The sequence below is a fragment of the Doryrhamphus excisus genome, chromosome 11 (genome assembly GCF_030265055.1).
Source record: "Doryrhamphus excisus isolate RoL2022-K1 chromosome 11, RoL_Dexc_1.0, whole genome shotgun sequence".
NCBI lineage: Eukaryota > Metazoa > Chordata > Actinopteri > Syngnathiformes > Syngnathidae > Doryrhamphus > Doryrhamphus excisus.
Genome location: NC_080476.1, coordinates 18652200 through 18680187, shown reverse-complemented (window position 1 = coordinate 18680187; position 27988 = coordinate 18652200). Strand labels below are relative to the sequence as shown.

General features: G+C 35.4%; 2 protein-coding genes across 30 annotated transcripts in view; both read left to right on the top strand.

Annotated features, from left to right (window-relative positions):
• mical3a (microtubule associated monooxygenase, calponin and LIM domain containing 3a) overlaps window positions 1-6787 on the top strand; it is a 95330-nt gene extending 88543 nt beyond the window's left edge. For all 28 annotated transcript variants that reach the window (XM_058086378.1, XM_058086381.1, XM_058086379.1 and 25 more), the window contains 2 exons: window positions 988-1061; window positions 2270-6787. In XM_058086378.1, the coding sequence (XP_057942361.1) occupies window positions 988-1061; window positions 2270-2454 (259 nt within the window). In that variant the 3' untranslated portion in view covers window positions 2455-6787. The remainder of the gene's footprint in view (window positions 1-987; window positions 1062-2269) is intronic.
• Window positions 6788-8169: 1382 nt separating this feature from the next.
• Window positions 8170-27875, top strand: ttc38 (tetratricopeptide repeat domain 38). Of its 2 annotated transcripts, XM_058087270.1 has the most exons (14): window positions 8170-8259; window positions 8446-8523; window positions 8693-8774; window positions 10318-10489; window positions 13461-13634; window positions 18203-18278; window positions 19876-19995; window positions 20069-20128; window positions 20403-20441; window positions 22584-22665; window positions 22819-22984; window positions 26887-27046; window positions 27237-27310; window positions 27527-27875. In XM_058087270.1, exons 1-14 carry the CDS (start codon window positions 8230-8232, stop codon window positions 27612-27614), a joined length of 1401 nt encoding a protein of 466 aa, XP_057943253.1. In that variant the 5' UTR covers window positions 8170-8229; the 3' UTR covers window positions 27615-27875. The 2 variants fall into 2 exon arrangements, with proteins under 2 accessions (XP_057943253.1, XP_057943254.1); XM_058087271.1 differs by lacking the exon at window positions 13461-13634.
• Window positions 27876-27988: the final 113 nt, after the last annotated feature.

Here is a 27988-nt window from a genome sequence, read left to right as displayed (position 1 = left end):
AATGTGAGTGTGAATGGTTGTTTGTCTATATGTGCCCTGTGATTGGCTGTCCACCAGTCCAGGGTGTACCCCGCCTCTCGCTCGCCCGAAGACAGCTGGGATAGGCTCCAGCACCCCCCACGACCCTCGTGAGGAAAAAGCGGTAGAAAATGAATGAATGAAAAAAATGTAAATAAAAAAATTATAAATTATATGATATATTTATTATTATTATTATTATATTTATATTTAATCAATTATAAAATATAATTAAACACTAATTAAAATTTATAAAAAATAATAAAAATAAAATTTATAAAAATAATATATTAGAAAAGCAGGACGTGAACAAATGTAACAGTAACTGATTGTAAATTAAATTAAATTAAATTAAAAATGAATGAATGAAAAAAATTAAATAAAAAATTATAAATTATATGATATATTTATTATTATTATTATATTTATATTTAATAAATTATCAAATATAATTAAACACTAATTAAAATGTATAAAAATTAATAAAAATAAAAATTTATAAAATAATATATTAGGAAAGCAGAAAGTGAACAAATGTAACAGTAAATGATATTTAATTTAATTTAATTTAATTAAGAACAAAAAACTTAAACTATATTAGGAAAGCAGGAAGTGAACAAATGTAACAGTTACTGATTGTAAAAGTACCAGATGGAGGGGTAGGATTTAATAAGCTTTGCTTCTTCCTACTCCTTTTGGACATATGGAAACTGTGACTAATTATGGGATGCACTCTATGTATTAAATATATGTTTTGGTCCCCCGGACAATTTTGTTAATTCAACATGGCCGACGAGTCAAAAAATCTGCCCCATTTTGCCCTCAAAAAGTCACTGGTTATTTGATCCCCTTGCTGGTTTTGCACACTGGAAGTCTCAATAACGAGTACAGTACTACAGTACTACAGTACGAAATAACTACTATCGATAAACGTAATCATGCTGTTACTTCTCTACTTTGTCTCCAAAGCGCCAGAGAGTTGGAGCTGGAGGACCGACAGAGTCGACTACAGCAGGAACTCAGGGAGCGAATGGCAGTGGAAGGTGAGTTAGTGTGGCACACTAGTGTCCTGTGTGCCACATTTGGCCCATAGGCCGTGTATTTGAGACCCCTGCCATACATCATCCATATCAAACTTGCGCGGGCCGCGCTAACATCAAACTTTCATATCAAGGCGGGGGGCCTCAAACTAGTGTCCTGCGGGCCACATTTGGCCCACGGGCCACATGTTTGAGACCCATGCCATACAGCATCCATATCAAACTTGCGCGGGCCGCACTAACATTAAAATTTCATATCAAGGAGGGGGCCTCAAACTAGTGTCCTGCGGGCCACATTTGGCCCACGGGCCACATGTTTGAGACCCATGCCATACAGCATCCATATCAAACTTGCGCGGGCCGCACTAACATTAAAATTTCATATCAAGGCGGGGGCCTCAAACTAGTGTCCTGCGGGCCACATTTGGCCCACGGGCCGCTTGTTTGAGACCCCTGCCATACAGCATCCATATCAAACTTGCGCGGGCCGCACTGACATTAAACTTTCATATCAAGGCGGGGGGCCTCAAACTAGTGTCCTGCGTGCCACATTTGGCCCGCGGTAAGCGTGTTTGAGACCCCTGCTATACAGCATCCATATCAAACTTGCGCGGGCCGCACTAACATTAAACTTTCATATCAAGGCAGGGGGCCTCAAACTAGTGTCCTGCGGGCCACATCTGGCCCGCGGGCCGCGTGTTTGAGACCCCTGCCATACAGCATCCATATCAAACTTGCGCGGGCCGCACTAACATTAAACTTTCATATCAAGGCGGGGGGCCTCAAACTAGTGTCCTGTGTGCCACATTTGGCCCATGGGCCGTGTATTTGAGACCCCTGCCATACATCATCCATATCAAACTTGCGCGGGCCGCGCTAACATCAAACTTTCATATCAAGGCGGGGGGCCTCAAACTAGTGTCCTGCGGGCCACATTTGGCCCACGGGCCACATGTTTGAGACCCATGCCATACAGCATCCATATCAAACTTGCGCGGGCCGCGCTAACATTAAACTTTCATATCAAGGCGGGGGGCCTCAAACTAGTGTCCTGCGGGCCACATTTGGCCCGCGGGCCGCGTGTTTGAGACCCTTGTTCTTAACGTTTCCACCAGTAGAGTACTTCTTTGAAACCTTAAAAACGAGACCTCCTGGATCAACAACGCTTGTGGTTTTGGGCGGGGGTTCTCATTTGCTTTACCTCCTGCCAGACCACCTGAAAACGGAGAAGGAGCTCGCACAGGAGAAGCAGATCTTAAACGAGATGCTGGATGTGGTGGAGCAACGCGACGCCCTGGTGGCCCTCCTGGAGGAACAACGGCTCCGGGAGAAGGAGGAAGACAAGGACCTGGAAGCCGTGATGCTCTCCAAAGGCTTCAACCTCAATTGGGTTTAAGTCGGTTTAAGTCGGTTTAAGTCGTTTAAGTTCCGACAGGTCCCCCGGGGGGGGGTCTTCTTCGGTCGGGACATCGGAGAAAAGAACGGTGACGGGTCGATCTGAGACGGCCTGAACGCATGAAAACCGGTGGCGGCGACTGGCGTCATCGCAGCGTTTACAAATCGTCAGCCCCCGCAGGCAGTGACAGTTACTCACTTGGCAGGTTGGGGCCGACTCCGTGAGTGGAGCGACGGCACACATACACACACACACACACACACACTTTATTATCATCCCAGCCGTTAATTTGGGAATATCGGAAAAGGAAAAGGGAATATCGCAGTTTGGTCCTGCTGATGTACAGGAAGTCCATAATCGTGTAAATAGCTGAGTAGTAGCAGTCTGTTTTACAGGAAATCGCACCCCCCACTTTGTTATCCCACTGAAGACCACTCAAGGCCGCCCCCTCCCCCGGGCCCCGGCCCCCCGGCCCCCGGCCCCCACTCCAACTTTAATAATGTATTTATTATCATTTTTGTTGCGTATGTTGCATTCACACGGGAGTGCCCAGCGTGTCCAAACCTGTGAAGCCCCCGCCCCCCGGCCCCCGCCCCCCGGCCCCCGCCCCCCGGCACCCACTCCAACTTTAATAATGTATTTATTATCATTTTTGTTGCGTATGTTGCATTCACACAGGAGTGCCCAGTGTGTCCAAACCTGTGAAGCCCCCTGGCCCCCGCCCCCTGGCCCCCGCCCCCCGGCCCCCATTCCAACTTTAATAATGTATTTATTATCATTTTTGTTGCGTATGTTGCATTCACACAGGAGTGCCCAGCGTGTCCAAACCTGTGAAGCCCCCAACATCCACCCCCACCCCCGGCCCCCGGCCCCACCTCCATCCATGCATCCAAGGACATAGAATACAGATGTATTAGGAGCCCACCACATTATGAGTGTAACCATTGTGGTCCCACCACATTTGGAGACTGGTTCTCCTCATTTTTGGGGGCCGGGGGCCGGGGGGGTGTCCAAAATTTTATTTGAATTTTTTTTAGCATTTTTATTGTCCATCGGACATCGGAATTCAATAAGGGAAAAAAAAAATGGAAACAAGACATTTCTCCAAAGACAAGCGGCCATTTTAGATTATTTTTCCAGGCACACGGAATGCTGTGTCTTCCCACGTATCCCAAAACACGGACCCCATCCAAGATTCGACTCCCGTCTTCCATCACGAGAAAAGGACGAAAAATGGGAAAACAAGACATTTCTCCAAAGACAAGCGGCCATTTTAGATTAGACCAGGATGGCTGATTTTTCCGGGCACACGGAATGTTGTGTTTTCCTACATACATAACATAAATAAATCCGTAGTATCAGTTTCTTAATAGTATTTTAAATGGGGGGAGGGGGGGGCGTGATTTTTTTTTTTTCCGTCCCCTGGTGGGACTATGACAGAAAGAAATTGAGAACCACTGCTCTGGGGGCCCCCGCCTACCCCCCCCCCCCAAGACAGCTGGGATAGGCTCCAGCCCCCCCCCCCCCCGTGAGGATAAGCGGTACAAAATGAATAAATGAATGAATGCTCTAGGGGCGTCTCACAATAAATAAATAAAAAATTATGAAAAATAATAAAAGTAAGAATATCCCAACCGGTCATAGAGGTGCTCCAACAGCTGGTCTCGGTGCCAAATACGCACCCAATGTCTTTCATGTGTTTCCCTACGTATCCAAATTTATAAATCAAATGGAGGGGGTGTGAAAAAAAAACTTTTCCGTATTCAATATTATATACAATATAATATTTAATATACAATTTAATATACAATATAATATTCAATATAATAATTCATTAATTTTTTTACCGCTTATCGGGGTCAGGGTCGCGGGGGGTGCTGGAGCCTATCCCAGCTGTCTTGGGACTGGACTGGTCGCCAGCCATAATATAATATACAGTATAATATTCAATATAATATTCAATATAATATACAATATTCAATATAATATACCATGTAATGTACCATATAATATAAAATATAATATACAAAATAATATTTAATATAATATACACTATAATATTCAATATAATATACAATATAATATACAATATTCAATATAATATACAATATTCAATATAATATACCATGTAATGTACCATATAATATACAATATAATATTCAATATAACATGTTGGTTGTTTACAAAATGTCACGTACCATTTTTATGATTTTTAACCCGAGCTGGGCAAAAAAAACGCCCCCCAAATCCCCCCCCCCCCCCCCGGCCGCCTCATTGATTGACTGATCACCACTCCAGTCACGTTGGAAGAAATGCATGTTCCTTTTCCGACCTTTAACCTTTGACCTGACCTGTTTTTTTTTTTTCTTCAACTAACTGGAAGGCTAACGTGGTCAAAGGTGAAACAAAGCGTCTCCAGGCGAGGAGCTTAAATCAATCTGGAAAGCTTGCAGAAAACGTCATATTAATAATATATATGTATTTTTTTAAACATCTTCAGACTATCTTCAGCCACATGCTGAAGATACAAGCCTTGGTTTGAAACCGCTGTCACATTTATGGCTAAAGCGCCGCAGTTTTATTGCATGCCATATCCAAAGTTCAGAGCGGCAGCCACAAAAGTGGAGCACATTTTAAAATAGAATTTGACAAGAATTTTTTTTTAAAAAACAGCAGAAATTGAAATATTAACAGCAATTATTTTGGATAAAATATTATATCAAATATTAGAGGAAAATTTTACAATTTTAATTTTATGAGAATTAACTCATATTATAAAGAAATTATGATAAAAAATAATATTTTTGGAGCATAACATTGAAACATTGAAGAAAAAGAATTTTGAAAAAAAAAATTGAAAAAAAATTCGAAAAATGCTAATGTTTTGAGAATTAAGTCAAAATTACTACAAGAACATTTTCAAGAAGAAATATAAAAAGTTGGCCAAATTTACAAAAAATTTTAAAACGATTTTATGGAGAATAATTCATGGACAATAACATGAAAAATATGATATTCTAACGGGGCTAAAATTTTGGCAATTATACAAGAATGAGCTGGTAATGTGATGAGGAAAAATATTAAAGAAAAATGTTTAACGTCATTATTATGGAAATAAAGTCATACTACTACAAGAAGAAAATAAAAATATAATATATAATATATGAAATATATAAAAAAATTCTAGGAAAAAATCCTCCCAAAAACAAATCAAAGAGTGAATTGATGCGTTTTTCACCTGCTGATTTTATGACAATTAACTCACATTATGAAGAAATTATGATGAAAAAATAATATTTTTGGAGAATAACATTGAAACATTAAAGGGAAAAAAATTTTGAAAAAAAAATGTGAAAAATATTAATGTTGGCCAAATTTACAAAAATTGATAAAATGATTTTAGGGAGAAAATATGAAAAATATGATATTTTAACGAGTGGAAAAGTGGCAATTTTACAAGAATGAGCTGGTAATGTGATGAGGAAAAATATTAAAGAAAAATGTTTAAATACAAATAAAAATAATTAAAAAAATAAAAAAAATAAATAAAAATAATATTAAAACTGATATTCTAAAGGGGTAAAAAGTGGCAATTTTACAAGAATGAGCTGGTAATGTGATGAGGAAAAATATTAAAGATTTTTTAAAATATAAATAACAATAATTTTAAAAAATAAAATAATGAAATAAATAAATACAAATAATATTTAGAAAAATAATAAAGTCATACTACTACAAGAAGAAAATAGAAATATTATATATAAAATATATTTTAAAAATTCAGGAAAAAAATCCTCCCAAAAACAAATCAAAAAGTAAATTGGTTCATTTTTCACCCAAAATATTTGGACACCCCTGGTTTATTTGTTCGATACCGCTACCTCACGGACTCTTCGTTAATAATTCCATTCACGTTTGCTCTTTTTTTGCCTTTTCTACTTCATTTCTACTCTACTTTAGCGTCTTCACAGTCACTTTCTGTCTGGGGGGTGGAATCATTTGCAATGCAAATTTTGTGGATATTTAGCATAAAAATTGTCGTACGGCTTACACTGAACGTGTGACGTATGACTTGGTGCGTGTGCTAGGATGGGTTGTTGTAGTGCGTGTGTGTGTGCGTGTGTTTGTGTGCGCGACGCGATTGTCTTGATATTTATTGACGTGTGAAAAGTGTATTATATGTAAAAAAAAATAAGAATGCTAATTTTGAAATTTTTGTTGACACGATTTGTGTAAATGCTTGTGTAGCTTCCATGGATGTGTGTCGGATATGTCGGATGTGTCGGATGTATGCTGCAAGCGGCAATAAAACAATGCAGTTGCTCTTTTCTAACATCTTCTTTCCTTTCATGGATTGTTTCAGAAGACGTTTTTTTTTTGTTGTGATTTTTATGACTTCATTTGTAAGACATTTTGTCGAGTCAGCAGTCTTGGTTGCGTCACGTTAGTATGTGAGATAAGGTACAAAACGCGTACGTGTCGACTTAACTATCTTCAGTCTTTTTATTGTTTTATTGGCGTGTGGCAAAACTAGAAAAAAAATCTGCAGTAGTTTGAGAAAAAAAAGTCAAAATTCAGCATCACGGAATTAAAAAAGCGTATCTTAAACCACTAAGAGAAAAAAAAAATCATGCTATAACACAAAAAAAACTGTAATTTTAAGAATATTAAAAGCAAACATTCCCGAGGACTTCTGTATGGCTGCCGAATCCAACTGTTTAATTGTAATTTTAAGAATATTAACAGCTAAAAATTGTAACGTTATAACAATAAAGTCAATATTACCACAATAAAACTACAAAATAATCTGAATAATAATGAAAATATCATAAAACAATGAAATATAAACAAAAGATCTTCCAGAATTGGCACCTATTCCGGCTGTATTTCCATGGATTTTCCAAAACCGTCCACATATAGCGTTCTACCTGCAGGCACGCCCACTCCGCTGGGATTGGTGACACTCTCAAACATTCCCGAGGACTTCCGGATGGCTGCCGAACCCAACTGTTTAATGTGGTAGGTATATGATAGGGGGTTGTTTATTCTATTATTGTTGAAATATTGAAGAAAAAAATGTTTTTTTAAAATGTTGTAATATTTTGAGAAATAAGCAAAACAAATTTTCAAAAATTTAAAAATAAAAAACGTTAAAATAACTTATATTATTTTATTATTATATATTATATATAATTATAATAATTATATATATTGTACCATATTATAAAGTCAAAATATTATAGAAATATAGTCAGAATTACGAGAAGAAAATTTAGAAGAAAATGTTTGAAAAAAAACTAGCAGAAATTGAATTGTTGTAAATAATAATAATAATAATAATAAATTTGCAATAAAAATAATAATAAATAATAAAAATGCAAATTAATATCCAACTAAAATTCTGATTTCCAGATGACAGTTGTGAAATAGAAATTACTTTAAAAAGTGTTTTTAGTATCTTTTGTCTGTATTTGTGACACTGTTTTTGCTTTTATCTTTAGTTAGCAAAATTGAGCAAATACCTTCAATATCCTGAAAAAAACTACTAAAAATACTTTAGTTACTATAATAATTATTAAAAACATCCTCCATATGTTCTGATCGAGTGTTACAAGCTCATTACGTTGTACTCAACTCAATATTACCTCATTCGTGTTCGGGCATTTACTTTGAAAGGTCCATGACGACATCCGGGACTACTTCCGGAATAGGGTATTATATTGAGCTTGACGGACGTGCACGAGAGTTACCGACTTTCTGTTGGAGGCTAAAAACATGGAATCTTTGAGCTTCCGAGACTGTGAGGTGAGTGATGCCATTTTGAGGGACTTGCTAACATGTTGGAGTAGGAAATGTACATTTATTCGTAAATTAAAACCACGATAGTTTGATATCTTGGCGAAAGTTGTTCATGTCGTTGAGAGGAGTTTTTATGACTATATGTTAACCTTTGTGCCCCCCCACTACCCACACCCACTTACCCACTTTCAGGCATGGCGGGCTGAGGGTCTTCCATTGTCCACCAGCAGCAACGAAGCCTGTAAACTATATGACGCTATTCTCACTCAGGTACCGCAATATAACTTATAACACTTATAACAGTGGCGCCAGTCCTTAACACTATAGTTATGTCTATATAGCTATATAGCTAGGTGTATGTAACAAAAAGTGTCAATAAAGTTTCCATTCAAAATTTGAATGGATGTGTTTTTACTGGTTTCAATGGCTTCCCTTCCAGTATGTCACCTGGCGTAACATTGGAAGCGTTGGAGGAGTGGAAGGATGCTTCTCGGCTATCAAGGCTGCCGATCCTAATTTTGGTAAATATTAGCTTAACCAGTTTTCCATTTTAATGCTTAAAAAAAAAAACCATAATATTTATTTATTGCATGAAGGCTTTTTGAATTTGACAGGAAACTTTATTTCAACAAAATAAACCCCCCCCAAATTTTTTGTTACTACATTTTAAAATCTGGTTGAAATTATGACCACTGTATTATTAGGGTCGGTTTCGACACGGTTATAATAATAATAATAATATGACTATAAAGCAATATTTTGAGCCACAACTGAAATCACAAGTGTACAATATATATGTGTCAAAATTGACCCGAACTTAACTAAGTAATTAATTAATTAAAAAACTTTAACTTAAAAAAATAAATAAAAATAAACCACAAAAACTTTAATAATTTAATTTAAAATGTAAAACAGGTCTGTTTTGACCCATATATTAAATCAGCTATAAAATACACTAAAAACATATTTAAAAAGAGTTAAAATATATATATATAAATAAATAATGATATAATATAATATAAATAAATATAAATATTTATTGAAATGTAAACACTGAACACAGAAGGATTCAGCTTTCTTAAACACACATTTAAACGGCATTATCAACTTTAAAAAGAATAAATATAATAAAGGGGAACTGTAAAATAAAAATAAAATAAAAATAAAAATAAAAATAAAAATAAAAATTAAAATTAAAATAAAATTAAAATTAAAATAAAATTAAAATAAAATTAAAATAAAATTAAAATAAAATTAAAATAAAATAAAATAAAAATAAAATAAAATAAAAACAATAAAAATAATAAAAATAATAAAAAATAAAAATAAATGAAATGACATGAAATGACATGAAATGACATGAAATGACATGAAATGACATGAAATGAAAATAAAATTAAATAAAATAACATTAAATAAAATTAAATAAAATTAAATAAAATTAAATAAAATTAAATAAAATTAAATTAAATAAAATTAAATAAAATTAAATTAAAAATAAATATAAATATATTAACTTTACAAAAATAGAGTTTTATATTTATGAAAATAAAGTTGTCTGTTTACGAGAATTAAGTCCTAAATTTATGAGAAAAAAAGTCAGAAATTTTCGACAAAAGTAGCACATTTACAACAATAAAGTTGTAAATTTATGATTTAAAAAAAAGTTGTACATTTACAAGAATAATGTTTAATTTAATTAAATTTAAATTAAATATAAATATAAATATAAATATAAATGCGTGAGTTTTCTCCGGGTACTCCGGTTTCCTCCCACATTCCAAAAAAAACATGCTAGGTTAATTAGCGACTCCAAATTGTCCATAGGTATGAATGTGAGTGTGAATGGTTGTTTGTCTATATGTGATTGGCTGTACCCCGCTTCTTTCCCGAAAACAGACGACAAACTGCATTAACAGAAAAGTCCTGCAGACGAGCTAATTTTGTCGTCTTTTGGTTCTAATATCATTTTTAATAACATGACTCTGAATCATCATCATCCAATGGTAGCAGTGCAAATATGATGTTGATGAAGATGATGATGATGATGCCTCCCCCCCGCAGTCATGGGCCATGTGATGAGCACAGGCATGGAGCTGATCGGAACGGCCAGCTCCCCCCGCCTGAACCAACGCCTGGCCAGCGCTGTGAAGAAGACCGTGGAGATGGCCAGCTGCCAGAACATCACGCAGCGGGAGAAGCTCCACGTGAAGGCCATGGAGTTGTTCTCACTTGGGTAAGCTTTAGGGTCACGTGACCAGGGATTTAGATTTAGGAATGCAGTTTGTACTAAAGAAGGTACTAGCTTAGAATTAACTTCATTTATTAATTGTACTGTAATGAAATATAGAAATATAAACACAATACTGTCCATGTGGCATATGGTTATATGGCAGGGGTGTCCAAAGTACGGCCCGGTGGCCATTCGCAGCTCACAACGAACCAAAAAAAAACAGCAAAAATTAACAAATCTGCAGTGATTTTATTAGAATAAAGTCAAAATATTAAGAAAAAAAAAGTTGCAATCTACTGTAAAAATATAATAATTGTACGAAACTAACATCCTAAGATTATGAGGAAAGTTGCAATGTTATGAAAAACAACAAAAATAATGGAAATAATTGTCATTTTGGGGGGAAAAAAGTCATTACGAGAAGAAAATTTACAAGATGAAAGGTGAAATAAAAATAAATAAATAATAAAATAAAAAAAAAATCAATAAAAAATAATAAAAACCAGCTGCAATTTTGAGGAAATAAAGTCAAAATATTAAGAAAAAAAAGTTGCAATCTACTGTAAAAATGTAATAATTGTACGAGACTAACATCCTAATATTATAAAAGTTGCGATATTATGAAAAACAATAAATATTGGAAATAATTGTCATTTTGGGTAAAAAAAAAAAAAAAGTCATTATGAGAAGAAAATTTACAAGATGAAAAGTGAAATAAAAATAATAATAAAAACCAGCTGCAACTTTGAGGAAATAAAGTCAAAATATTAAGAGAAAAAGGTTGCAATCTACTGTAAAAATGTCATAATTGTAAAGAATTGTAAAATAAATAAATAATAAAATAAAAACTACAAAATAATAATAAAAACCAGCTGCAATTTTGAGGAAATAAAGTCAAAATATTATATATCATTTTGTTGTGGACGCCTATAGAGCGGCTGCACACAATAACCCACACAGAAAACTTTTTAGATCTTCCAGAATCTGCACCTATTCCAGCTGTATTTCTTCTACCAAAATGGTCCAAAACGGAAATAATTGTCATTTTGGGGACAAAAAAGTCATTACGAGAAAAAAATTTGAGGAAATAAAGTCAAAATATTAAGAGAAAAAAGTTCCAATCTACTGTAAAAATTTAATAATTGTACAAAACTGCCGTCCTAAAATTATGAGGAAAGTTGTAATGTTATGAAAAACAACAAAAATAATGGAAATAGTTGTCATTTTGGGAGAAAATTTTTTTACAAAAAATGTACAAGATGAAAAGTGAAATAAAAATAAATAATCAAATAAAAAAATAAACAAATAATCAAATAAAAAAATTAATACAAAAAATAATAAAAACAGCTACAATTTTGAGCAAATAAAGTCAAAATATTATATATCATTTTGTTGTGGACTCCTATTTACTTTATTCTAGTAAAATTACAGTTTTTGTTTTTTTTTAATTTTCCTGTTGTTTTTTTTGCAACTATTTCAACTTTCCTCTTGTTAATCTTAGCTTGTTAATTCTTGTTAATTTTTTCCATAATATTTTGACTTAATTTTTATAACTTTTTCCACAATGTTATTTTCCATAACATAATATTTTTATTTTTTAATATTTCCACAAATTTTTTTCAAACAATATTACAAGTTTATACCCACATTACCTGTTATTTTTTGTTGCACCGTGAGTGAGGGATATTGTGTAAAATATCATTTTATCAACTTTTCCGATGCAGAGCAAATGAGATGTGGTTGCTAGCAATAAACGCTCCAATTCCGGAGATGATGAGCACAAAATGTTGGGATTTTCCCAAAAATGAAAACATATTTTAATCAGAAATCCATGAATGTTTTTTAATTTTTTTCTGCCTGCTTGTCTTGTGATGTTTTGTCTTGTGGTGAAACATCACTTTATATTTGGACGTATTAAGTTTATTAGTTTATTTTTGATTGTTTATTAGTCCGCCGACGCTAACATGGGCATCGATTTTTATGGTTTTCATTGGAATGATGCCATAAAAATATGTTTATGAGCAGCGGCGTTGATATGAATGAATGGGTGATTTGTTTTCCAGACATAATTCATATCAGGTGTGTAATAATTTCCCTGATTTTATATGATGATAAATAACAAATGCTCCATATTTGAATCATTTTCCTCTCTATTTTTAACGCTGACTCATGCTTTTTGTTAAATTTGTAATATTATGCCAAACAAGTCATAATATTATGGGGAGAAAAGTGAGAATTTATTAAGATTATTTTTTTAAATTTTAATTTAAATTTTAATTTAGGTTAATAGGTTAATAGTTAACCTCTCTGTCCGTTAATTTTAATTTAGGTTAATAGTTAACCTCCCTGTCCGTTAATTTTAATTTTGGTTAAAAGGTTAATACTTAACCTCCCTGTCTGTTAATTTTAATTTTAATTTTGGTTAGTAGGTTAATAGTTAACCTCTCCGTCTGTTTATTTTTATTTTTATTTTTATTTTTATTTTTATTTTTATTTTTATTTTTATTTTTATTTTTATTTTTATTTTTATTTTTATTTTTATTTTTATTTTTATTTTTATTTTTATTTTTATTTAATAATTAATATTTATTTATATTTATTAAAATTTATTTAAATAATAATTTATTAATTTTAATTTTAATTTTAATTTTAATTTTAATTTTAATTTTAATTTTAATTTTAATTTTAATTTTAATTTTAATTTTAATTTTAATTTTAATTTTAATTTTAATTTTAGTTAATAGGTTAATAGTACATGGGCATCGATTTTATGGTTTTCATTGGAATGATGCCATAAAAATATGTTTATGAGCAGCGGCGTTGATATGAATGAATGGCTGATTTGTTTTCCCGACATAATTCATATCAGGTGTTTAATAATTTCCCTGATTTTATATGATAATAAATAACAAATGCTCCATATTTGAATCCTTTTCCTTTTCTATTGTTTAACGCTGACTCATGTTTCGTGTAGGAATTTTCCAAAGGCTTGTGACGTTTGGGAAGAAATCCTGGTGGATCATCCCACAGACTTTCTCGCCCTCAAGTTCGCCCACGATGGCTACTTCTACATGGGCGCCAAAATCCAGATGAGGGACTCCATTGCTCGAGTGCTGCCTCACTGGAAGCCTCACTTCCCTTTGTCCAGGTGAGCTCCACTTGCACCCACGGGAAGTACCGGCATTGGACCTGATCGTTATTAAAATTGGGACTTAAAATCATTAAAATCATTTTTTTAAAAAAGCATTAAAATCATCTGAGATTTTGAGAATTTACTGTTGTAAATTTATGAGAAAAAATGTTACTATGAAGACAATAAAGTCATGAATTTACGAAAATAGTGTATAGAATAAAGTTGTCTGTTTACCAGAATTAAGTCATAAATTTACGACAAAAGTATTACATTTACCACAATAAAGGTGTAAATTTACATGAATAAAGTCATAAATTTATGAATAAAAAAGTTGTACATTTACAAGAAATAATGTTGTAAATTTATGAGAAAAAATGTGTTCGTTTAGGAGAAAAAAGTAGTAAATTTACAAGGAAAAAAAATCTAAATTTATGAAAAAAAGTTGTCTATTTACAAGAAATAACATTGTAAATTTATGAGGAAAAATTTGTAAATTTACATGAATAAAGTCATAAATTTATGAGAAAAAAGTACTAAATTTATGAGAATAATATTGTAAATATATGAGAAAAAAGGTGTCCAGGAGAAAAAAAGTTGTAAATTTACAAGGAAAAGAATTCTAAATTTATGAAAAAAGTTGTCTATATACAAGAAATAAAGTTGTAAATTTACATGAATAAAGTCATAAATTTATGAGAAAAAAAGTACTAAATTTATGAGAATAATATTGTAAATATATGAGAAAAAAGGTGTCTGTTTAGGAGAAAAAAAGTTGTAAATTTACGAGGAAAAAAAATCAAAATTTATGAAAAAAAGTTGTCTATTTACAAGAAATAAAGTTTTAAATTTATGAGGAAAAACGTGTAAATTTACATGAATAAAGTCATAAATTTATGATAAAAAAGTTGTACATTTACAAGAAATGATATTGTAAATGTATGAGCAAAAAAGTTGTAAATTTATGAGAATAATGTCATAAATTTATGAGGAAAAAAGGGTGTCAGTTTAGGAGAAATAAAGTTGTAAATTTACAAGGAAAAAAATTCTAAATTTATGAAAAAAAAGTTGTCTATTTACAAGAAATAATGTTGTAAATTTATGAGGAAAAAGGTGTAAATTTACATGAATAAAGTCATAAATTTATGATTAAAAAAGTTGTACATTTACAAGAAACAATGTTGTAAATTTATGAGAAAAAAGTAGTAAATTTACGAGAATAATGTCGTAAATCTATGAGAAAAAAGGTGTCAGTTTAGGAGAAATACAGTTGTAAATTGTTTAATTTATGAGAAAAAAGTAGTAAATTTATGAGAATAATGTTGTAAATTATATGAGAAAAAAGGTGTCGGTTTACAAGGAAAAAATGCTGAATTTATGAGAAAAAAGTTGTCTATTTAGAAGAAATAAAGTTGTAAATTTACATGAATAAAGTCATAAATTTATGATAAAAAAAAGTTGTACATTTACAAGAAATAATGTTTACTTTATGAGGAAAAAGGTGTAAATTTACATGAATAAAGTCATAAATTTATGATTAAAAAAGTTTTACATTTACAAGAAATAATGTTTAATTCATGAGAAAAAAAAAGTAAATTTATGAGAATAATGTTGTAAATATATGAGAAAAAATGTGTCAGTTTAGGAGAAAAAAGTTGTAAATTTACAAGGAAAAAATGCTAAATTTAAGAGAAAAAAGTTGTCTATTTACAAGAAATAAAGTTGTAAATTTATGAGGAAAAAGGTGTAAATTTACAAGAAAAAATGCTAAATTTCTGAGAAAAAAAGTTGTCTATTTACAAGAAATAATGTTGTAAATTTATTAAGAAAAGGTGTAAATTTACATGAATAAAGTCATAAATTTATGATTTAAAAAGTTGTACATTTACAAGAAAAAATGCTAAATTTATGAGAAAAAAAGTTGTCTATTTACAAGAAATAAAGTTGTAAATTTATTAGAAAAAAGGTGTAAATTTACATGAATAAAGTCATAAATTTATGATAAAAAACTTGTACATTTACAAGAAATAATGTTGTAAATTTGTGAGAAAAAAGTAGTAAATTTACAAGAATAATGTCTTAAATTTATGAGAAAAAATGTCAGTTTAGGAGAAATAAAGTTGTAAATTTACAAGGAAAAAATGCTAAATTTATGAGGAAAGATTTGTCTATTTACAAGAAATAAAGTTATAAATTTACGACAAAAAAAGTAGTAAATTCACTACAATAATATCGTAAATATATTAGAAAAAATGTGTCAGTTTAGGATAAATAAAGTTGTAAATTTACAAAAAAAAATGCAAAATTTATGAGAAAAAAATTGTCTTTTGACAAGAAATAAAGTTGTAAATTTATGAGGAAAAAAGTTGTACATTTACGAGAAAAAAGTTGTACTATGACCTTTATCCAAGGCCAAAGCTCACATACCGAAAGTCGCCCCTTCTCCTTTTTATGCATGTCGAACTATAAAAACGTCTTTTGTGTCAACCACTCCTGACATCCGACTTCCTGTTCCGGTTGCCATTTTGTAACATGCTAGCAAGCTAGCGTCTTTGTGAGACACAGTGCAAACCAAGGCAACATTTTTTATGTCGATGTTAACTGAAAAACATGCTAACCAGGGCAGACCCTAACCGAGGTTGTCAAACCGAAACTTGTCACCATGGTCAAATCAGCACATTCTAAGTCCCCTAAAAGGAATTTTCCGGGCTTAAACGTCTTACAATTCACAGTAGCAGTGGAGTTCAGAGGTCAAATTTCCGTGGAATTCTCATCATTCCCATCATGTCACATTTCCCAACTGCTTTGCTAATCAGTGACCGCTTTGTGGGGAAAAGTCAAATTGCTGGAAGGTTCCTATTTTTAAAATGCCTTGCAAAAGTCAGGAGTACAAATGAAGAAAGTTTGAATTGTTTACTTCCAGAGTCAACAAGTGGGAATGTGATGCCGAGGAGTCGACTGTGAATCACGAGGAAAAGTCGTTCTTACATTCTTGAACGCCAAATACAGTCGAACCTTGGTTAGCGTATGCATTGGTTTGCATGTTTTGCAGTTAGGTAAACTAATTCATTCATTCATTCATTCATTTTCTACCGGTGCTGGAGCCTATCCCGGCTGTCTTGGGGCGAGAGGCGGGGTACACCCTGGACTGGTGGCCAGCCAATCACATTGCACATATAGACAAACAACCATTCACACTCACATTCATACCTATGGCCAATTTGGAGTGGCTAATTAACCTAGCATGTTTTTGGAATGTGGGAGGAAACAAGGAAGAAGAACTCAACATAATTTTACGAGAATAAGGTCAAAATATGAAGTGAAAATTTTTGTTTAAATGAATAAACTTATTATTGTTTTGCAAAAAAAAATGTAATTTTAGTGGCATATAGTTGAAATGTTAACAAAATTTGTTTTTGTTAAATTTGTAATATTATGCCAAACAAGTCATAATATTATGGGGAGAAAGTGAGAATTTATTAAGATTATTTTTTTTAAATTTTAATTTAAATTTTAATTTAGGTTAATAGGTTAATAGTTAACCTCTCTGTCCGTTAATTTTAATTTTAATTTAGGTTAATTGTTAACCTCCCTGTCCGTTAATTTTAATTTTAATTTTGGTTAATAGGTTAATAGTTAACCTCCCTGTCTGTTAATTTTAATTTTAATTTTGGTTAATAGGTTAATAGTTAACCTCCCTGTCTGTTAATTTTAATTTTAATTTTAATTTTAATTTTAATTTTAGTTAATAGGTTAATAGGTTAATAGTTAACCTCCCTGTCTGTTAATTTTAATTTTTATTTTAATTTTAGTTAATAGGTTAATAGTTAACCTCCCTGTCTGTTAATTTTAATTTTAATTTTAATTTTAATTTTAATTTTAATTTTAATTTTAATTTTAATTTTAATTTTAATTTTAATTTTAATTTTAATTTTAATTTTAATTTTAATTTTAATTTTAATTTTAATTTTAATTCACCCTGGACTGGTGGCCAGCCAATCACAGGGCACATATAGACAAACAACCATTCACACTCACATTCATACCTATGGACAATTTGGAGTGGCTAATGAAGCTAGCATGTTTTTGGAATGTGGGAGGAAACCGGGAGTACCCGGGGCAGAACATGCAAACTCCGAGGGTGGAATTGAACTCTGGTCTCCCAGCTGTTTGGCCTGCGTGCTAACCACTTGTTCACTGTGCAGCCAGTTAGGTAAACATTAATACAAAAATGTTGCCTTGGTTTGTGAACATACAATATGGTGCGAGTCTTGTTGTTGTTGTGTTTGCTAATCTGCTTATCGCGGCTGCAGGTACCAGTGCCAGCATTTGTTATTAGTATTAGTTAGTAGTACTAGTATTATTAGTAGTATTAGTATATAGGTATTTTTGCCTAAATGAAACGACTAAATGAAGTCAAAAGCAAATATGAGGCATATTAAACATATTATTAATCCACAGGGGTCACTCGGTGTAAGTAATGTTACCGTAATGCTAAGCAAGACACACAAGCACCAGACCTTACAGACGGATGTATATATGCTTGTTAATCTTATTTGCTGTCATTTTCATTCCTTTGCTCTAAGCTACCTGAAAGGACTGTATTCCTTTGGTCTGATGGAGACCCGATTCTATGACCAGGCTGAGAAAGTAGCCATGGAGGTGAGATGGTCGTCTTCATCCTTCGGGTTCTTTTGTACAGTCGTTGCCATTCGGCGGCGGCCATTAGTGTCACATTGCTGTCATATTTCATTTCCAGTCATGCATATGGACATCCCCTCCAGTGGCGGCCATTTTAGAGGACTTGGACTGAAGCATAACTCTGACACAAATATGGCCGCATATACTGTACTCTAACCAAAACATTTATGCCACAACATAAACAACACAAAAAATGGCTGTTTTACATCAAAATAGTGCATCCCATAATCAGTTCCCACTTTCCACATGTCCAAAAGGAGTAGGAAGAAGCAAAGCTTATTAAATCCTACCCCTCCATCTGGTACTTTTACAATCAGTAACTGTTACATTTGTTCACGTCCTGCTTTCATAATCTAATTTTATATATTTTTTTTAGTTTTAATTTTTATTTTTTTTATTAAATTAAAATATTATTACATTAAATTAAATTATTATTACATTAAATTAATTAATAAATAAATTAAATTATTATTTAATTAAATTAATTTATTTTATTTAAAAAAACAAATTTTTGTCCCGTACCAAAGTACGAGGTGATACTTACTCAATCTATTCCATAGTTTGATTCCACATACTGAAATGCTATGGCTAGCATAACGTAGTCCTAGCATAGAAATGTTTCAAATGTACTTTAATTTTATTTAATTTTGTTTAATTTAATTTTATTTATTTTTTTGTCACATGACCATACAATGACAAAATGGTTACCATAGTAACTGTCAATATAGTGATATATATATATATATATATATATAGCACATCATGACTGGTTCAAGACTCATATCACCTCGTACTCCGGAATGTGACAAAAAAATAAATAAAAATAAAATAAATAAAAATTGCTCTCTTGCTTGAGACTGCTGGGTTCAGAGGTCCAAAAAAAATAAAAAAAATTAATTTAATTCATAATAAAGTCATGAATTTACAAAAAAATAGAGTGGTATATTTATGAGAATAAAATTCACGAGAATTAAGTCATAAATTTAGGAGAAAAAAGTCAGAAATTTACAACAAAAGTAGCACATTTATAACAATAAAGTTGGACATTTTTAAGGTTGTGCATTTGCGACCATAGTTGTAAATTTATGAGGAAAAAGGTGTTAATCTAGCTGGGATAGGCTCCAGCACCCCTGCGACCCTCGTGAGGAAAAAGCAGTAGAAAATGAATGAAATTCTTTTTTAATTAAATTAAAAACATTATAAATATATTATATATTTATTATTATTATATATTATTATTATTATATTATATTTAATAAATTATAAAATATTATTAAAACACTAATTAAAATTTATAAAAATAATAAAAATAAAAATTAATAAAAATAATATATTAGGAAAGCAGGAAGTGAACAAATGTAACAGTTACTGATTGTAAATTAAAATAAAATTAAATTTAATTCAACTATATTAGGAAAGCAGGAAGTGAACAAATGTAACAGTTACTGATTGTAAATTAAAATTAAATTTAATTTAATTCAACTATATTAGGAAAGCAGGAAGTGAACAAATGATTTGGATTGATTTGTGGATTCATTTTCCCACCCATGTCGGCTAGGGCCTGGCTCTGGTTCCAGACGACGCGTGGTCCGTGCATTCCGTCGCCCATGTCTATGAGATGAAAGCGGAGGCGGACAAGGGCTTGAAGTTCATGGAAAGCCGAGAGAAAGACTGGCGGGTACAAAACAGTTCCGGTGTGCACGGCGACCTTGGGTGAAGGTCATTTTTAAAGAACGCTTGTGTCATTGCAGGTATCTGACATGCTCGCCAGTCACAATTATTGGCACTGGGCGCTGTACTTCATCGAGAAGGTAAATAATACACGGTAACGAGTTTTCTCATTCAAGCGCACACATTCCGGCTGTGGAATTTTTTTTTTTTTTTTTGGGAGTTGCATTCATGATCGGTTTTCCTCCCGGGTAATTTTCAAGTCCGCTGTTGATTATATTGCAGGATTAATTTATGTTTGCATCTGTGCTACACAATCTTACCAAGCTAGCGTATCTCCAGTCTGATGTTATTTCAATTTGTCTTTGTCACCCCCCCATTCCCCCCCCCCCCCCCCCCCCTCCACGCTCTCCACAGGGGCAATATGAGGCTGCGCTGCAAATATTTGATTCTGAGGTTAGTTTATTTATTTACACTTTTCCATTCCATTATGAAGCAAAAAAAAAAAAGGCTGCGCCCGATGCATACTGAGTGTATGTGCGAATGCACCGCAGGGTGTTTTACCCCCTCGAATTGAGTTTAATAACCTAACCTGCATGGTTCAATCCCGACACGGATTGCATTTTTCCATCCTGTTCTCATCTGACGAAATCGCATTATAACGTATGTCACGTCACGAATGCTGGGGTTGTAAATTTATGAGGGAAAATGTGTAAATTTACATGAATAAAGTCATAAATTTATGATTTAAAAAGTTGTACATTTACAAGAAAAAATGTTTAATTTATGAGAAAAAAGTAGTAAATTTCTGAGAAAAAAGTAGTCAATTTATGAGAATAATAATGTAAATATATGAGAAAAAAGGTGTCGGTTTAGAAGAAATAAAGTTGTAAATTTCCATGAATAAAGTCATAAATTTATGATTAAAAAAGTTGTTTATTTACAAGAAAAAATGTTTAATTTATGAGAAAAAAGTAGTAAATTTCTGAGAATAATGTTGTAAATATATGAGAAAAAATGTGTCGGTTTAGGAGAAATAAAGTTGTAAATTTCCATGAATAAAGTCATAAATTTATGATTAAAAAAGTTGTATATTTACAAGAAAAAATGTTTAATTTATGAGAAAAAAGTAGTAAATTTCTGAGAATAATGTTGTAAATATATGAGAAAAAATGTGTCGGTTTAGGAGAAATAAAGTTGTAAATTTACATGAATAAAGTCATAAATTTATGATTAAAAAAGTTGTACATTTACAAGAAAAAATGTTTAATTTATGAGAAAAAAGTTGTAAATTTACAAGGAAAAAATGCTGAATTTATGAGAAAAAAAGTTGTCTATTTACAAGAAATAAAGTTGTAAATTTACATGAATAAAGTCATAAATTTATGATTTAAAAAGTTGTACATTTACAAGAAAAATGTTTAATTTATGAGAAAAAAAAGTTGTAAATTTACAAGGAAAAAATGCAGAATTTATGAGAAAAAAGTTCTCTATTTACAAGAAATAAAGTTGTAAATTTATGAGGAAAAGGGTGTAAATTTACATGAATAAAGTCCTAAATTTATGATTAAAAAAGTTGTACATTTACAAGAAAAAATGTTTAATTTATGAGAAAAAAAGTTGTAAATTTATGTGAATAATGTTGTAAATATATGAGAAAAAAGGTGTCAGTTTAGGAGAAATAAAGTTGTAAATTTACAAGGAAAAAATGCTGAATTTATGAGAAAAAAGTTGTCTATTTACAATAAATAAAGTTGTAAATTTATGAGGAAAAGGGTGTAAATTTACATGAATAAAGTCATAAATTTATGATTAAAAAAGTTGTACATTTACAAGAAATAATGTTTAATTTATGAGAAAAAAGTAGTAAATTTATGAGAAAAAAGGTGTCAGTTTAGGAGAAATAAAGTTGTAAATTTACAAGAAAAAAATGCTGAATTTATGAGAAAAAAGTTGTCTATGAGAAATAAAGTTGTAAATTTATGAGGAAAAGGGTGTAAATTTACATGAATAAAGTCATAAATTTATGATTAAAAACGTTGTACCTTTACAAGAAATAATGTTTAATTTATGAGGAAAAAGTAGTAAATTTATGAGAATAATGTTGTAAATATATGAGAAAAAAGGTGTCAGTTTAGGAGAAATTAAGTTGTAAATTTACAAGAAAAAATGCTAAATTTAAGAGAAAAAAGTTGTCTATTTACAAGAAATAAAGTTGTAAATTTATGAGGAAAAATGTGTAAATTTACATGAATAAAGTCAAATCAATTTATGATAAAAAAGTACTACATTTACAAGAAATAATGTTCTAAATTTATGATAAAAAAAGTAGTACATTTTCAATTTCTATATAACCTCCCATAGATGATAATTATTTCATGTCGACATTCCAAGAATAGATAAAACAAATGTCATGCTCTTTTAAGTCCTGTACCTTACAAGAACATTTCATAATGTAACACAACAGCGGTTCTTCTAAGATGAAACTCATGAATGCTTAAGGAATCTCATGGGGGGGGGGATTCCAGCATTCCCCTGCATGATGTTTCACTTCTCCGTGTGCAATATACATTTAATTAATTTAATAATGTGCCGCAGATATTCAAACGTTGCAAGGCCACGGGATCCATGTTGGACGTGGTGGACAGCAGCTCACTGCTCAGCAGGCTGGAAATGGAGGGTAAGTATGATAGCATGCTACAGACTCATATGTACGTTTATGTCATATGTACATACAGTATATGTTTTTATCAGCCTTCAGCGTAATATATTCATAATAATGCATAATAACATTCATACAGTTGAAAATGCATCTAAATGCATGCGTATGCAGGTGTCTGCGTGAAGGACCGCTGGCGGGAGATGCTCCAGGTGACGCTGCCGCACACCGACGACCACGTGACCCTGTTCAACGACCTCCACTTCCTCATGGCGTCCCTGGGAGCCAAAGAGACCGGAGCTTCCCAGCGTCTACTGGAAGGCCTCCAGGAATTGGCTAAGTAATTTCTGCACCATTTCATGGCCTTACGTAAGAACCACAGAGGCTTTATGTGAAACAGACCACGTAGGACCGGGGTCTCAAAGTCATTTTACACTTAACTCCAAGTTATTGCCTTTAAACTTAAATAGCCAAAAACTTACCACTTCCACACGGATAGGGAGGATAACTATTAACAGTTATTTAACCTTTAACATGAACATTAATCAAACGTAATATTTTTTTTATCTGGGTACATGATAGCATACAGCATCCATATCAAACTCGCGTGGGGCGCGCTAACATTAAACTTTCATATCAAGGCGGGGGGCCTCAAACTAGTGTCCTGCGGGCCACATTTGGCCCGCTGGCCACGTGTTGGAGACCCCTGTCATACAGCATCCATATCAAACTTGCGCAGGCCGCACTAACATTAAAATTTCTTATCAAGGCGGGGGCCTCAAACCAGTGTCCTGCGGGCCACATTTGGCCCGCGGGCCACGTGTTTGAGACCCCTGCCATACAGCATCCGTATCAAACTTGCGCAGGCCGCACTCACATTAAAATTTCATATCAAGGCGGGGGCCTCAAACTAGTGTCCTACGGGCCACATTTGGCCCGCGGGCCACGTGTTTGAGACCCCTGCCATACAGCATCCATATCAAACTTGCGCGGGCCGCACTAACATTAAAATTTCATACCAAGCCGAGGGCCTCAAACTAGTGTCCTGCGGGCCACATTTGGCCCGCGGGCCGCGTGTTTGAGACCCCTGTCATACAGCATCCATATCAAACTCGCGCGGGCCGCACTAACATAACACTTTCATATCAAGGCGGGGGCCTCAAAGTAGTGTCCTGCGGGCCACATTTGGCCCGCGGGCCGCGTGTTTGAGACCCCTGCTATACAGCATCCGTATCAAACTCGCGCGGGCCACACTAACATTAAAATTTCATATCAAGGCGGGGGGCCTCAAACTAGTGTCCTGCGGGCCACAATTGGCCCGCGGGCCGTGTGTTTGAGACCCCTGCCATACAGCATCCGTATCAAACTCGCGCGGGCCGCACTAACATTGAAATTTCATACCAAGGCGGGGGCCTCAAACTAGTGTCCTGCGGGCCACATTTGACCCGCGGGCCACGTGTTTGAGACCTTAGCCATGCAGCATCCATATCAAACTCGCGCGGGCCGCGCTAACATTAAACTTTCATATCAAGGCGGGGGCCTCAAACTAGTGTCCTGCGGGCCACATTTGGCCCGCGGGCCGCGTGTTTGAGACCCCGGCCATACAGCATCCATATCGAACTCGCGCGGGCCGCACTAACATTAAAGTTTCATATCAAGGCGGGGGCCTCAAAGTAGTGTCCTGCGGACCACATTTGGCCCGCGGGCCGCGTGTTTGAGACCCCTGCCATACAGCATCCGTATCAAACTTGCGCGGGCCGCACTCACATTAAAATATCATATCAATGCAGTGGCCTCAAACTAGTGTCCTGTGGGCCACATTTGGCCCGCGGGCCACGTGTTTGAGACCCCTGCCATACAGCATCCATATCAAACTTGCGCGGGCCGCACTAACATTACACTTTCATATCAAGGCGGGGGCCTCAAACTGTGGCCCGCGGGCCGCATGTTTGAGACCCCAGATGTAGAATGATGCAGACCGATGGAATGGAGAGCAGCAGTCCATTTCACTAAGCAGGGTCTTCACCACGCATTTGCAGATGTTGCACCAGCAGCTGCGGCCCCCCGTCCCCCCCTGCCCCCGCCCCCACCCCGGGGCGTAGCGGTTACAGTGTAATGCGTTCTGGCAACCCGACCACAGACAGTCGTTTTCCATTTTTGTCCTTGGGAAAACCCACAGAAAGGCGACTTTCTGCAACCGCTTCTTGGAATTGTCATGTCTTCCACGGTTATGTAAGTGGAAGCAGTTGCTTCTGGGAAAGGGGGGTGGGGGGCATTGAGTGGGTGGCAGCTCTTAAAAGATTGAAGGTCTATTCCTAGGTGAGAGATGGATGCCCTCCACTCTGCTTTTACTTTACAGTCCGGACACAGAATGTCCACACACGGCATTGATTTGTAGCCATCACTCATGTATCGTATTCATGTGACTTTTCCATAATCCTTGCTTAGCAGTAATGCTACAGTCAAAGGCGCTGACTTGTTAGCATAATCCACAAAAGCCGCATCGGAGAAAGGAATCTTGGAACTTTCAGTGTGGTTGATTCCTTTCTAAGATCGGTCCAGATCCAATCCCCCCACCCCCCTCATCCATTCCTGAAGACGGGTCAACATTCACATTTTGGAAGGAATGGTCACCATAACAGTGATGGAGTGGTGGACAGATTGAGTGATACCTGTCCACATTTCCACCAAGTAGAGTATAGTGTTGTATCCCTTCACCCATCCATCCACCCATCCATCCATCCACCCATCCATCCAAAGTCCATCCATCCATCCATCCACCCACTCATCCATCCACCCACTCATCCATCCACCCACTCACTCATCCATCCACCCACTCATCCACCCACCCACCCATCCACCCACTCATCCACCCACTCATCCACCCATCCGTCCAAAGTCCATCCATCCATTCACCCACTCATTCATCCATCCATTCACCCACTCATCCACCCATCCACCCACCCACTCATCCATCCATCCACCCACTCATCCACCCATCCATCCACCCACTCATCCACCCACTCATCCATCCACCCACCCACTCATCCATCCACCCACTCATCCACCCACTCACTCATCCATCCACCCACCCACCCATCCATCCGCCCACTCATCCACCCATCCATCCAAAGTCCATCCATCCATTCACCCACTCATCCACCCATCCACCCACTCATCCATCCATCCACCCACTCATCCACCCATCCATCCACCCACTCATCCATCCAGCCACCCACTCATCCATCCACCCATCCATCCATCACCCACTCATCCACCCATCCATCTATCATCCACCCACTCATCCATCCACCCATCCATCCATCCATTTACCCACTCACCCATCCATCTATCATCCACCCACTCATCCACCCATCCATCCACTCATCCACCCACTCATCCATCCATCCACCCACTCATCCACCCATCCATCCATCCATTTACCCACTCATCCATCCACCCACCCATCCATCTATCATCCACCCACTCATCCACCCATCCATCCATTTACCCACTCATCCATCCATCCACCCACCCATCCATCCACCCATCCATCTATCATTCACCCACCCACGCATCCACCCACCCACCCATCCATCCATCCACCCACTCACCCATCCATCCACCCACCCAATGCACCCATCCATCCATCCACCCACCCATCCACTCATCCATCCACCCACTCATCCATCCATCCATCCATCCACCCATCCAGCCATCCATTTACCCACTCATTCATCCACCCACCCATCCATCTATCATCCACCCACTCATCCACCCATCCATCCATCCATCCACCCACCCAATGCACCCATCCATCCACCCACCCATCCACTCATCCATCCACCCACTCATCCATCCATCCACCCACTCATCCACCCATCCAGCCATCCATTTACCCACTCATCCATCCACCCATCCATCCACCCATCCATCCACCCACCCATCCATCCATCCATCCACCCACTCACCCATCCATCCACCCACCCATCCAGCAATTTGGACTAGCCGATAAAGCTAGCATGCCTGTTTGTGGTTTCCATGTTTATCCATGAAGTTGTAGAACATCCCCATGAACCAGTGTAGTGCATCAACAGTGATTTACCCCCCAACTTCATCCTGTGCACCCACTTCTGGTCGAATGAGTTCTGGTCAGATCACAGTTGATGCACTACACCGCCGATGGGCATGCCTGACAACTCCATACCAAAACGTTGTTAAACCGTTGTTGTTCTCTTGCAGGACGCCGGGCGACAATTACCAGCACGAGCTAGCAGGACCTGTAGGCGTGCCCGTTTGTCAGGCCTTGATGGAATACCAAGGAGGAAATTACGGTCAAGCGGTGGAGTTAATGTACCCCGTACGCTACCGTATGGTGGAGATGGGGGGCAGCGATGCTCAGGTGAGACCATAAAACCTGGACGGCGTGGGGGTTTGTCGAGCGCACACGGCCATGAATAATGAATCCCCGTGATGGATGCTGATGGTGCTTCCGCGTTCCCGGAGGTGACCGTGTACTTGTACTTGTACTTGTACCGTGTATATGTTGCGTAGAAATACTTCTTCTGCGTAGTAACGGCTCTTCTTTGCAGAGAGACGTCTTCAATCAACTGCTTATTCACGCGGCCTTGAAATCGGACGATAAGCACCACCAGAGACTCGGAAGGTAACGCGCCGTACGATGTCGTTTTCCTTTATCGGAATGCCGAGAGATTATGGAGCGATAATGGAAAAAAGAAAATACGACACGTTAGCGTTCCCGTGTGCATACCTAAGAGGATTTATGCTATCGTGTTATGCAACAGAACAGGCATGTCCCCGTTGATTATCGTCTTGTCGGATTCTAGTCTCTCTGAATCAGAGTTGTGTTCGATTCCAATAGATGTCTTCTAGTGGAGCGTGAAGCGCTGAGGCCAAACTCCCCCCTGACTGATCGCCTGATGCGGAGAGCCATGGCGCTGCACATCTAGACGTTTTTTTTCCACAGGTTGGCTGTTCCTGCAACTTATACTCCAGAGCAACTTATTCATTAAAAACAGTGTTTATGTTCTATAAGCACTAGGCACCTTTTCTGTTCATGCTTATTTTATGTGTAGCTGTATAACCATTGTGTTAGCATATGTTAGCATGTTCTCTGTTCTTTTATTGTTAGAACTTGCCTTTCCCAGAGGACGTAATGTCTGTTTTGGTCAAGTAGTTTGGAAAATAAATTACCCAAAAAAATGCGACTTATACTCCAGTGCGACTTATGTATGTTTTTTTCTACCTAATTATGCATTTTTGGCCTTGTGCGACTTATACTCCGGAGCGACTTATGTATGTTTTTTTCTACCTAATTATGAAT